Here is a 12831-nt window from a genome sequence, read left to right on the forward strand (position 1 = left end):
AAAAGGAATCTTGTTAGGAGCTTTGGTGTCTGGTTTTGCCGTCAATCTCTGAGTTTAATGGTATGTTTGGATCATTTCTCGGCTCCCTCTGCTCTTTTTTTCATCTCTCCTCTTCTCCCGGCAGCAGACTGCAAACTTCAGTGTTAGTAGCTACTGTTGCTAATAAATACAGAGGGCCTGTAGCCTTCATCCAGACAAAGATCCTCAGGAGAACCTCACAAAAACAAATGGCTACTCTCAATGATGACAACTCGCATGATAAAACACTAAAGTTTACAGTCTTATACAGTGCTTAGGTCTCGACTGAACGCAAATGAATTGTGGTAAGAAACAGCTCAATGTGTGTGCTGTCAACATACTTCACTTGAAAGTCGGGCTGCAGAGGTATGTATTGTGAACTGCTCTGTGACGGCCTGTGAGTTGTGTTCTGTCCTCCTCGTGTCGGGAGGATGTTGAGAGGTTAAACAGAATCGCATCCAATCTGTCCAAGGACGACCTGCTGGGAAGGTCCCTGCTTAATTTGTCTTTCCACTGCTCTGCTGATTGGCCCTTTGCCATACTTTAAAGTTAATTCTAACAGTCAAAATGTCTCTCTCTCTTTCACCCTCACTCCTTCTACACTGAGTAGAAGGTAAACAGTAGAAAGGATGAAGTGTGTTGCCTTCCAATTTGGCAGTGAAAATGCTGACAATGACAAAGCAGCCCATTATTCAATCAAAGGAAATTTCTCATGCATTTAAATACTTTTAATTAACATGACAAAGTTTGCTTTTTCCATTTTGCTAAATGTGTGCAGCAGGCAAATAAAAAGCTTATTTGGTGAGGTAAACAATCATTTTAACAACTGATCTGTAGTTCTTTATCAGATAAGAAAAAAGAAAACAATAAATTAGCATCACAGTCACATTAACAAAGTGTGTATGAATTTTCTTGAGCTTTTGGCCATATCACAGATGAAGAACTCTTCCATTCTGATGAAACAGTTTATGTATATATGTTTTTCAGTTTGCACTTTATTTTTCTCTGAAGTAAAACTGAGCTCAAACTCTCTTTTACAAACGAAACTTTGCAGCCATAAAAACTAAAACATAAAAAGTGATCGCCTTAAATGCATCTGAATAGCTATAAAGAATTGATATGCTAAAAAAAAAAACTATAATGTAATGTAAGAAGCTACAGGACCGTGGAATATTGTTGGAAAATCTTATAAAAGGAATGAATCATATGTTTCTTCCAACTACAAAACGAGATGTCATCATAAATACTGATATAAAACATTGGCCTTTAAAGCTGAGTGACCAGCAATGAGTTGGATTCTTCAAACCTTAAACTTTATCTTGGTTTCCGAGAACGCTGTAATGAAATCCTTGTATTTTAGATACAAGATGAGTCATCGCTGCTTCACAAGCAGTTAATAAGTACATCAGGCACTCTGGGAATCAGATACACCAAGCACCTAATCATAAAGTGGAGGCTCATGACACCAATAAGTGTGAATTTATAAGTGTTCCCTCACTGACAAAGCCTCACGGTGTTCTATCAGAGGCTCCAAGTTAAATGAAGTCTGTGCTGCCATCTGCTGTTGATTTCTTCCTAAGCTCTTGAGTCCTATTGATGACACATGCAGAATAATCTTTTTCTCAAGTCAGTCAGTTTATTAATTACAGCTGAAAAATGGAACCGCAAAACTTAATTTTCACACCACATTCTAAAAAAACGGATTCTCCTGAAGCACCAAACGATTAGAATCAAACCTTTCCTGTTCAAACACACAGCCAATGAATTTAACAGCATATTGAGCAACATAAAACAACGTTCAGGACATTTAACTCCAGAAATTCAAAGCAAACAAAATCAGTCCTGCCACCCTCATGTCACCATTTCTGGCAAGTCTACAAAAACTCAGGGGTTACAAAATGAATATGACCTGCGTTTACTGACCACTTTGGAAGGTACACCTGTTTAACTGCTTGTTAGCACAAATATCTAGTCAACTAGTCACTTGTCAGCAACTCAACCTGATGAAATTCCAACTGAGCATCATAATAGGGACTAAAGATGATTTAAGTCACTTTGATATGTTTGCTGATGCCAGATAGGTCTGAGTACTTCAGAAACTCACATTCTGCTGGGATTTTCCCATACAGCCATCTCTAGGGTTTACAGAGACTGGTCCAAAAAAGAGAAAATATCCAGTGAACAGAAGTTCTCTGGGAACATGCCTTGCTGATGTCAGAGGTCAGATGAGAATGGCCAGAATGCCAGTAGCTCAAATAATTATTTGCTACAACCAAGGTATGGAGAAGATCGTCTCTGAACACACAGCACCTTGAGGACCACACTGGATGTCACTCCTTAAAACAGGAAACTGAGGTTGCAGTTCACAAAGGCTCACCAAGATTGGAAAATAGGAAGTTGGAAAAACATTGCCTGGTCTCAATCTTTTCTGCTGCAAACTTTGTATGGTAGGGTCAGAATATGGCATAAAAAATGTGAAAGCATGGATTCATCATAACCTGTATTAATAGTTTAAAGTGGTAGGTATACAGTGGGGCAAAAAAGTATTTAGTCAGCCACCGATTGTGCAAGTTCCCCCACTTAAAATGATGACATAGGTCAGTAATTTGCACCAGAGGTACACTTCAAATGTGAGAGACAGAATGTGAAAAAAAAAATCCATGAATCCACATGGTAGGATTTGTAAAGAATTTATTCGTAAATCAGGGTGGAAAATAAGTATTTGGTCACCTCAAACAAGGAAAATCTCTGGCTCTCACAGACCTGTAACGTCTTCTGTAAGAAGCTTTTCTGTCCCCCACTCGTTACCTGTATGAATGGCACCTGTTTGAACTCATCATCTGTATAAAAGACACCTGTCCACAGCCTCAAACAGTCACACTCCAAACTCCGCCATGGCCAAGACCAAAGCAGTGATGTTTTGGGGCTGTCGCCGAGCAACACGGACTTTCAACTCCCGCCACAGATTTTCTATGGGGTTGAGGTCTGGAGGACACCAGGAAAAGTATTGTAGACCTGCACCAGACTGGGAAGAGTGAATCTACAATAGGCAAGCAGCCTGGTGTGAAAAAATCAACTGTGGGAGCAATCATCAGAAAATGGAAGACATACAAGACCACTGATAATATCCCACGATCTGGGGCTCCACGCAAGATCTCATCCCGTGGGGTCAAAATGATCATGAGAACGGTGAGCAAAGATCCCAGAACCACACGGGGGGACCTGGTGAATGACCTGCAGAGAGCTGGGACCAAAGTAACAAAGGTCACCATCAGTAACACACTACAACGGCAGGGAATCAAATCCCGCAGTGCCAGACGTGTTCCGCTGCTGAAGCCAGTGCATGTCCAGGCCCGTCTGAAGTTTGCCAGAGAGCACATGGATGATACAGCAGAGGATTGGGAGAATGTCATGTGGTCAGATGAAACCAAAGTAGAACTTTTTGGTATAAACTCAACTCGTCGTGTTTGGAGGAAGAAGAATACTGAGTTGCATCCCAAGAACACCATACCTACTGTGAAGCATGTGGGTGGAAACATCATGCTATGGGGCTGTTTTTCTGCCAAGGGGACAGGACGACTGATCCGTGTTAAGGACAGAATGAATGGGGCCATGTATCGTGAGATTTTGAGCCAAAACCTCCTTCCATCAGTGAGAACTTTGAAGATGAAACGAGGCTGGGTCTTCCAACATGACAATGATCCAAAACACACCGCCCGGGCAACAAAGGAGTGGCTCCGTAAGAAGCATTTGAAAGTCCTGGAGTGGCCTAGCCAGTCTCCAGACCTCAACCCCATAGAAAATCTGTGGCGGGAGTTGAAAGTCCGTGTTGCTCGGCAACAGCCCCAAAACATCACTGCTCTCGAGAAGATCTGCATGGAGGAATGGGCCAAAATACCAGCTACTGTGTGTGCAAACCTGGTAAAGACCTATAGTAAACGTTTGACCTCTGTTATTGCCAACAAAGGTTATGTTACAAAGTATTGAGTTGTATTTTTGTTATTGACCAAATACTTATTTTCCACCCTGATTTACGAATAAATTCTTTACAAATCCTACCATGAGGATTCATGGATTTTTTTTTTTTTCACATTCTGTCTCTCACAGTTGAAGTGTACCTCTGGTGCAAATTACTGACCTCTGTCATCATTTTAGGTGGGGGAACTTGCACAATCGGTGGCTGACTAAATACTTTTTTGCCCCACTGTATGTTAATGGTGTTGGGGATATTTTCTTGTTACACTTGGGGCCCCTTAGTACCAGGTCCATGGTTTTGTGATGAAGGTGTATCTTTTGCTGGCTTTGTCCACCGTGTCACATCATCTTAAACTGGTTTTGTGAACATGATAATGAGTTTACTGCACTCAAATAACCTCCACAGTCATCAGATCCCAGTCCAGTTTAGCACCTTTGGGATGTGAAGGAATGGAATATTCACAGCTAAACATTCTTGAGCAACTGTGCAATGCTATCATGTTTGCAGCACACTGATAAACTATGCCATGAAGAATTAAGGCATATCTAAAGGAAAAAGGGAGTCTAAACCAGTATTAGCCAACTGTACCTAACAAAGTGACCAGTGGGTGTGTATACAGTATACTGTAACTGTTTTTAACTTCTGGCACATGTGACTTCCATTGTGCATCAAGCACAAGCACCTTACTGTGCAAAATGTAAGTGCTCTACAAAAATGAATAAATAAAATCAGCAAGAGTGAGAGTGGTTCATGAGCATTTTGTTCAGGGAATAGTTTTGTGCATTAGTAAGTCAGAAAATGTTAGGCATATTGAATACTTCTGTTCATGATTAATAGTCCTCAGTACTGAAATACTGGATGAATTATAATGTAGCAATCACACAAGTTTCGTAAATATCTAAATACTTCAAGCTCATGGTCTGTTTGGTGAAACTGCATAATGTTTTGTTGTTGTTGTTTTACCAGCACACCAGCACTGCCTGTTTTATACAACTTTTGGTTGGAGGTATGCTCATTCATTGCACCTGAAGCTTAACTTAATTTTTTTTTTTTTTTTGCAAGGCCTCTTTCCCCCACTCACTCACTACTACCAATTTAAATGTTATATATCAACATGTTCTGCTAACTTCACCACCAGTCCTATGCCTTAACTGTAGATTAAGCAGTATTTTTATGTTGCCATCATTTGACCCTAACAATCAGCTCACACAGGTGAAAAAGAGTACCCAGGTGCCATTAATCAACAAGCCCTTCCCTGCTCCTATAAAAGGAGTATCCTGTCTATTCAGTGGACAGCTGCTGTTTTACAAGTACTGGTGAGTGTTTAGCTGTGAATTAAATGTTGGTGTTTGGGCTCCTCCTCGCCCCCTCTCAAGTGGCATAATCTAATTTGATAAACTGTGCATTTGAAGATTATAGTAACTCTAGTGTCCACACATGTTGCTACCTTTGTTTCAAACAGCATCTCATGCACCACTGCTGAATATTAATTTGACTTAAAACTCACTGAATTCTCTTCTTGGTCATTTTAGTTACTGGTCTTCTTCAAACTTGGGTTCAAGATGTCTGGCCGGGGAAAGAAGGCTGCACCCAAACCAAAATCTGCAGTTTCCCGGTCTTCCAGAGCTGGAACTAGTTTCCCAGTGGGCCGCATTCACAGGTTGCTCAGGAAAGGGAACTACGCTCAGCGGATTGGAGTTGGCGCCTCTGTGTACATGTGTTCTGTCCTGGAGTATCTCTGTGCTGAACTCCTGGAGCTGGCGGGAAACGCCAGCCGTGACAACAAGAAGTCACGCATTGCTCCCCGGCACATCTTGCTGGCAGTGAAAAATGATGACGAAATCAACAAGCTGCTGGCAGGGGTCACAATCTCAGATGGTGGTGTGATCCCAAATATCCAGGCAAGCCTCCTGCCGAAGAAGACAAAAACACCAAAGGATGACAAATCTGCTAAAGATGTCCAGTCACAAGAGTTTTAATTATAAATGGTACCACTTTCAGAAAGGGTTTTAATGATAATAAAGTGAGTTTCTAAATTATGCTTGTCTTCAAACTTTTTGAGCTATCCAACTGGAAGTAGTACTGATTGTGTGGGGTGTTTTTGTTTGTTAAAACCTTGACAGCCAGGGAACCAGATGTCTTGATGGCAGCTGGATAGAGTAGTGCAAATTTCTCTGAATGCTAAGGAAGTGTGCTTCATTTCCTACTTCCCGTAGCCAAGAAGGGTTCATCCTCTGAACAAAAGGGACCTTACTTGTACTCTGCCGTGTACAGCGTACTGATTTAGCTCCTCCACAGGACCTCTGGAAGTCTTGCAAAATAAGTTTCAACACTACATTCTTGGATGTCTTTTAGCTTAACACTACTCAGGTTTTGTGAAATACTCAGACAACCGTGACAGTTTTACCCAGCATCTTTTCATGGTGGGGTATGTCAAAAGGGACACCTACCTAGTTTACAAGTCCAGGTGAAGGTTGGAATAAATCATCTAAATTAGAAACCTGGTGTGTAAAATTAGCCTTGATGACTACACATGAAGTGAGTGTGGATGAATTATTTCATAATTGCTTCCTGCTAAGATCTGGGGTTCGAGGCTCACTCACCGTTCACTTCACAGTTCATTATAGTTAACCTAGAAATAACCAGAATGGTGATTAGACTAAGTCATTAGTGCATCTGCTGAACGATGGTATTCCTAAATGACTGTTTCCTGGTGTAGTTTGGTGTGTTTGTGCTGTACATGTTGTGGGCTAAATTCTTGCCCCAGAAACTAAACTCTCCTTAAAAAATACAAAAAACTGACTGCCTGTCGACATCCCTGTTGATTGCAGATAGTATGTTGGGCTGGCTGACATAAAACAAAGTACTCCCACGTTCCCTTGAATCAAGATTCTCAGTATCCTTGAGTTTTTCCTGTCTACTAACTTCAAGGAATCCTTGCATTTGTATAGTTTGAAATGGAAGGGAAAACAATATATGCACTATTAAAAAAAATCAAACATTCTATTTGGATGGGAATTTTTAAGCAAAACACTCGTTAACAAGACGTGAGGATTTTCCACTCAAACTTTAAAATATTGTCGTTTTGCAGCCCTCTATAGACACAGACGTTATACACGTGCTGCTCTTGTAACGTTGCGTCTGTTGGACGTACCCTAACGACGTGCTGACGTAAGACGTGTGAACAACAAACAGTTGTTGGACTTCAACAAGCTAGCGAAGGATAACGCTAGAGGAGAACAGGTTGAGCCTGCCTTTTCACGGAGAGAGAGGCGCTTACGAAATCCGGGCGGTCGGAATATTTTATACATTAACTCCTAATAACTAACAGCGTAGGTACCGGCACGTGTAACCCGGCACAGTTCCCTCGTGCTAATGTTAGCAACACAAACACGCTCATTGCTGCTCGGAGTGTGACGCCTGTTTTTTTCCTGGCTGCCGCTGGTCGAGGGCTGTGATGCGAGCAGAGTTGCTGCACGGCAGAGGGTGAGACGGAGCTACAGTCGGATTATATTCGTCTTGACACGGAAAATGGACTTTCTCGGGGAGAAACAGACGGGGTCACGCAAAAAAGCGGGCATGCGACCGCACACGGGCCTGGATGTCATTGTTGGTCAACAACTTTAGCCCGCTAGCGAACGTTAGCTTGCTTTAATTCATGCAGATGAATTGGGTTTGTTGTCGGGCAGTAATCTCACTTTGCTAGCGTAATGGAGGCACCCTGAGTGACTTGTTTGTTTCAATTGATTGTCCTGCTCTTCTTAAATACTACTGGCAATGTGTTGAAGACCGGGCAGCCTTTCGTCGAATAATAGGACACGGTTGGTAAGAATTATTGAATTGTATACCTGCCCGAGTCATAGTTGAGCGAAGTTCTCTACGACTATGAATTATTACTGTAACAGTATCTATTTCACGCAGGTATAGCATATTTCTATTATTGATAGTTGTGTGAAATTGCACTTTATTTGGCCGATTTTTAAGTATGCACTGCAGCCACCTTTGAATTGGGGTTTATCGACATCTATTCAATCACCCCCTGATGTAAAAAAAATCAGCACTTGTATAGAAGTTGGTAAATAAAACGTCAAGATAGGTATTTATCTGCGTGTATTGTTATGAGCCAGGGCAAAGGCAGCCTTATCCATGTCATTTGGTTCCTAGTCACTGTTTAACCCGAGATCCCAGCTGTTCGGCACAGTTAAAGGCTGAGTTTTACTGGAAATGAAAGCATGAATATCGAAGAGCAGTGTCTAGATTTGTGCAATGTCAAGATGAAAAACAACGTGGACGATGATCACAACACTACTAACAATACAGAAGGGGTTATCCCTCGGATCTCCGAATTGATGACTGACAGCAACACAGAAAAACAAAGCATTGTTCCTACGGAGGCCTCTGAAACTTACCTGATGCCTCAGCTCACTGACAACCTTCAGACAGCAGAGGAGAACAACCAGCAGGCACAAAACACAGTGGAAATTGATGAGGTCAATGGAAATGGAAAGAATAGTGCCCAGGACCCACCAGCGGTCGTGAACCCGACTGATTTTATCTTTTCTACTAGTGAGCAGCACGAGGAGAAAATGAAGGAAGATAAGGACAATAATCCTGCAAAGCTTGTTCTTGAAGAAGGGGATTATGGTGGGGACATGGACATAGGTGTGGATCTGAGTCTCGATGAGAGTGGGGTGCTGGAGGCTGAATCTGTAAATGTTAGATCACTGTCAGACAGTAATTTAGACTCAGTGTCCACTCCTCAGGATGTCCCAGCTGGCAGCACGACAGAAAGCCAGGCTGATGCAAGCCAGACATGCAGCATAGAAGCTTCTGCCACAGATCCAGCTGGATTGTATCCCTCAGTGCAAGAGGGGGACACTAAACACAAAAGTGGCAAAAGGGTGACATTTCCCTCTGATGAGGATATCATCTCTGGAGCAGTGGAGCCAAAGGACCCCTGGAGACATGGTAATTTTTGTTTATTTTTTTTCTACATGTTTGAATGTGTGATTGAGTTAGTTCTGCGTGTCTGTTGCGCCTGCATGAACATGTCAGCATACTGTGGTTTGCTGGAATTTATTCTTAGAAGGCTTTTTAACAGAATTTGTCCCTCAGCTCCATATGGAGCAGTTGACTCTGTCCACATGTCCTGTCATGCTGCTAAATTTCCCACATATTCTTCAACATTATCGAGTAGATGTTGACACTGATGTATGGAAGGCGTGCCAGAGCACCGGTCTTAGAGAGGAATGTTTGTTTTGTTCCTTTCTTCAAAGCCTGACAACTCTTGCAGGTTCACACTGCTGTCTGTTTAATGCTTAGGCAACACCTGCAATCCCGCCCCATTTTCAAACTAGAAGATCAGTACTTTAATTACTTGTATAACTAAACGGCTTTATCTGGCTTTACCCCCACAGAGGCGTACCATATACAGTATAGACAAGGGTATGTACTGTATGCACTATTGTGACGGAGTCCCACCACACCTTGAGGTGTGCCATTTTTACCACAGCAGGTTCCTGTTTACCCAGTGAAAACATGTTTAGGGAAGCTAATGAAGGACACGACGCCACCTATTGCACCACCTTTAAATATTTTAGTGTTGAAAGTTACAAGGAAATATGTTTTCGCTTTTTATTGTCCATATGTGATATGGATATACAATGTAATATACAATAAATGTAATGTTATGCTCATTTATTTTAACTGAAGTACTCGTTTCAATTTATTGCTGTTAACTATTCCAGTATTACCAGGTCTAATTTGCAGTCTAGTTCTTTTTATATATATTTGTACAGTGCAGGGTTTTTTTTTTCCTCTTTTCATTTAAAAAAAATTCTATCATGAACTAACCATGACTCACACACTTTTTCATCTGCTGTGGACAAAGGATGCCGTTTAATAAACAGACCTACAAGCTGGTGTTTGCTCCCAGCACTGATGGCATTTGGCATAGTTACACAGGTGACTGCCTCCTGAGAAGATGACAAATTGTGTTAAGCTTACTACTAGCCTTACGATCTCAGTTTGTTTGTGCCATATTCACATACACTTAAAGGCTAAGCTGGTGACTATCCTATTTATTTTTCCCTGCAAAAATGTTGGCCAGACCAAGCAACGGTTGGTGATCCGAGAAGGGGGGGTAGTAACAAAAGCAGAAAAACAGGAAGCTTACTGAGCACAAACATTACTGTCTCGTATTCAGCTGTATTTTAATTGTTTTATTAACACCCCGGTTGCAATTTATCAGGAAGCCACCCAGAAAGTCAGTTTTCTATCACAACATTCATGTCCCAGTGTTACCATTGATTTGATCAGTTTAAAACAATTTGCAGATTTCTTGCACCCATTTCCATGACAGGTTTAATTTAGATGTGTTGATATTTTTTTTAAGATAATTTCTTTCTTTTTCCTCCTTTTTGCCAGGCAATCGTGCTGATTGTTAACTGGTCATGGATATCTTATGCTGGACTCCATCAGGGCAAAGTCTCACCCAGTTAGCCAAGTTTTTTGTACCTTGATGAAAGATACAATGCACAGTAAAGTATCTAGATCACTCTAGTGTGGGGTTGACTTTTTATCAAAGACAGTTATCATGTACTTTAGGTAGGTTCCAAAGGTCCAGCTGATTGTGCTTTTGATTTAGACATGGACAAGCACTCGAGGTTAGTGAAGACCTGTTGGAAGTGATTGGACTGAAGAGTTGGAGCAGTGGACTCTTAAACAAAATGTGATAATCAGTGATAATGATAATTATCTTGTATATAATTACTGTTGAAAAAGACTGAAAAATTGTTTAAGACTGTCACATGTGGATTTTATTATTTTCATTTTTCATACATGCCATATACAACAGCACGCATCAACCCGCACTTTTGGGAAGTTTAAATTTTAGTGTCACGTTTTATGACATTTGAAGGACATTTGAGCAGGATTGAGAAAGCACTCAGCAAAAAAATAATTAAAAATGAATCAATTCTCAGTGGCTTTCGTAGATATAAACCACATTTTTGTGCTTTTAGTTTTTGTGAAGTTTCTGTACAGAAATGGTTTGTTTTTGTTAATTTTGTCCTGTTGTTTTAGCCATAGGGGGTATTATTTCATGCCAGCACATAAATTTGTCAATGTTGCAGTAGTTTAGTTAATATAAAGAGCAGTTTAAATTTATGAAAATGCTCCCTTAGACACGTTCTGCTGTCCCAGTGTGATATGAACTGTGGATGCATTATCCTGCTCAAGACCCACAGGGCACACTTTGAGGATTGTGGTTGTAAGTCAACTCACAAGATGACAAGCTTTTAGATCTGCCCATTTTCTTTGGTTGACGTGACAGACACTACTGCATAGTAATGTTGATGCTGGTAGTGATAGTGAACACCTGGTGATTTTGAAGAGTTACCGTGATGAGCACTCAGAAGGGTGCTGGACTAACTTTTACATTGGTTGCACTTATGTGCTTTTTCATTTATCTGCCATATGGTGTTAGTGCACCCCAGAAATATATTCATCAAATTATTGCCTTTTGGCAATAATTTGTGTAACCGTTGGCCTTCTGTATTTTAGTGTTATGAAGAGGGTGCTGTAACACACTCTGATTTCATGGAGGAGATTTCTGTTCATTCTTCCAAAACTAATGAGAATTGACCATGTAATAACCTCCTAGCTACTCCCCACATGTAAAGGCTGAGATTATGTGTATGAGGCAGCAGCAGGAGCGACTTGTGGTTTACTGCTGAATGGTCTACATACTTGTGGTGTTCCCACACTACAAGTAACCTGACAACCCCCCTAATTTTATTTACACAACAGTGTATACGTATGGAGCTCTTACTGTGTGACAGCAGGAAATAACAAGAGTTAGGAAAGCAAATTCTAAAGGAAAAAATTTGCAGAATGTAATAACATAAAGTGCATGAAGGACATAAAAACTAAAAGATAGACTTTGAAATGTATCGTTGTTTCAGAAAAGGCAGGTAGTGAAATATGCCCAGCCAGACTAAATGATCTCCTTTTACTCATTGAACTGAAGCTGGGAGCAAATACAAGTAAATTACCAGAAAGGCACCCTCTTTAAATATTTTCACACTATTTTTCTTCGTTATTGCCAAAAAGCCTGCCAGTATTCAGTTTAATTAATATTTTTTTAAGCGTTAGTCCTGCTTCTCATATCTTCCTGAGGTATCTTATCTGAATGTCAACAAAGGCTCCTCAGGCACTGTTAGTAGCGTGCACAGTGTCACAATAGAGCCACTGTCCGCCCGGACCCTTCTACAGATCTAGTGTCAGGTTCACTGGGTTCCTGTCTTATTTCATCTGTCATAAAGATAAAAGTGAAATGAGCTCACAGAGCCTGGAGCTTCATCTGTAAGCAGTGAGAGTTACAGCTGTAAAAGCAGAGGGAAGGACATTTGAGGTTGGTGTTGAATATTACAAAAGGAACTGATATCTGGTTTACTACTGCCAGAAAGTAAACTTGTGAAAGGAGTGAACATCATGCAGTCAATGTGAAATGTGCTCTTGGGGTTCTCAGGGGCTGATGTCACTTTTCACTTTCTTGTGGCACTTCAGCTTTTAGAATTAACCCAAAAGGAGAAAAATAAGGAAAAAAAAAAAAAGAATTAACCCAAAAGTATTGACATTCACCATTTAGAGCTAATGCTGTGATAGAGTGCTAAAATAGGGCTGTGTGTGACTCATATTTTCAATGAAGGCTTCCATGTCTTCAGTATTTTTTTATTTTATTTTTTATTTTTGTGTGTGCGATGATTCTCTTATTTTGCCACCTCTTTCCATTATGGCGACACACCTCCATCCTTCCCTCAAAGCCCAAAGTCACT

At 40.9% G+C, this 12831-nt stretch overlaps 2 protein-coding genes across 2 annotated transcripts in view; both read left to right on the forward strand.

Moving 5' to 3' along the window:
• The first annotated feature begins 5213 nt into the window (after positions 1-5213).
• On the forward strand, positions 5214-6033 carry LOC309687034 (histone H2A-like). The gene is made up of 2 exons (XM_082501701.1): positions 5214-5310; positions 5527-6033. Exon 2 carries the CDS (start codon positions 5557-5559, stop codon positions 5971-5973), a length of 417 nt encoding a protein of 138 aa, XP_082357827.1. The 5' UTR covers positions 5214-5310; positions 5527-5556; the 3' UTR covers positions 5974-6033.
• Positions 6034-7143: 1110 nt separating this feature from the next.
• The window catches only part of ppp1r37 (protein phosphatase 1, regulatory subunit 37), a 48763-nt gene continuing 43075 nt past the window's right edge, over positions 7144-12831 (forward strand). Inside the window, exon 1 of the mRNA XM_082504163.1 lies at positions 7144-8962. Within this exon, the coding sequence (XP_082360289.1) occupies positions 8227-8962 (736 nt within the window). The 5' untranslated portion in view covers positions 7144-8226. The remainder of the gene's footprint in view (positions 8963-12831) is intronic.

The sequence above is a fragment of the Aulonocara stuartgranti genome, assembly GCF_965226115.1.
Source record: "Aulonocara stuartgranti genome assembly, chromosome: 14".
Lineage (NCBI taxonomy): Eukaryota > Metazoa > Chordata > Actinopteri > Cichliformes > Cichlidae > Aulonocara > Aulonocara stuartgranti.

What these genes read in the sequence shown, in the direction of transcription:
- LOC309687034 (XM_082501701.1), top strand. Translation starts at nt 5,557, where the DNA reads ATGTCTGGCCGGGGAAAGAAGGCTGCACCCAAACCAAAATCTGCAGTT.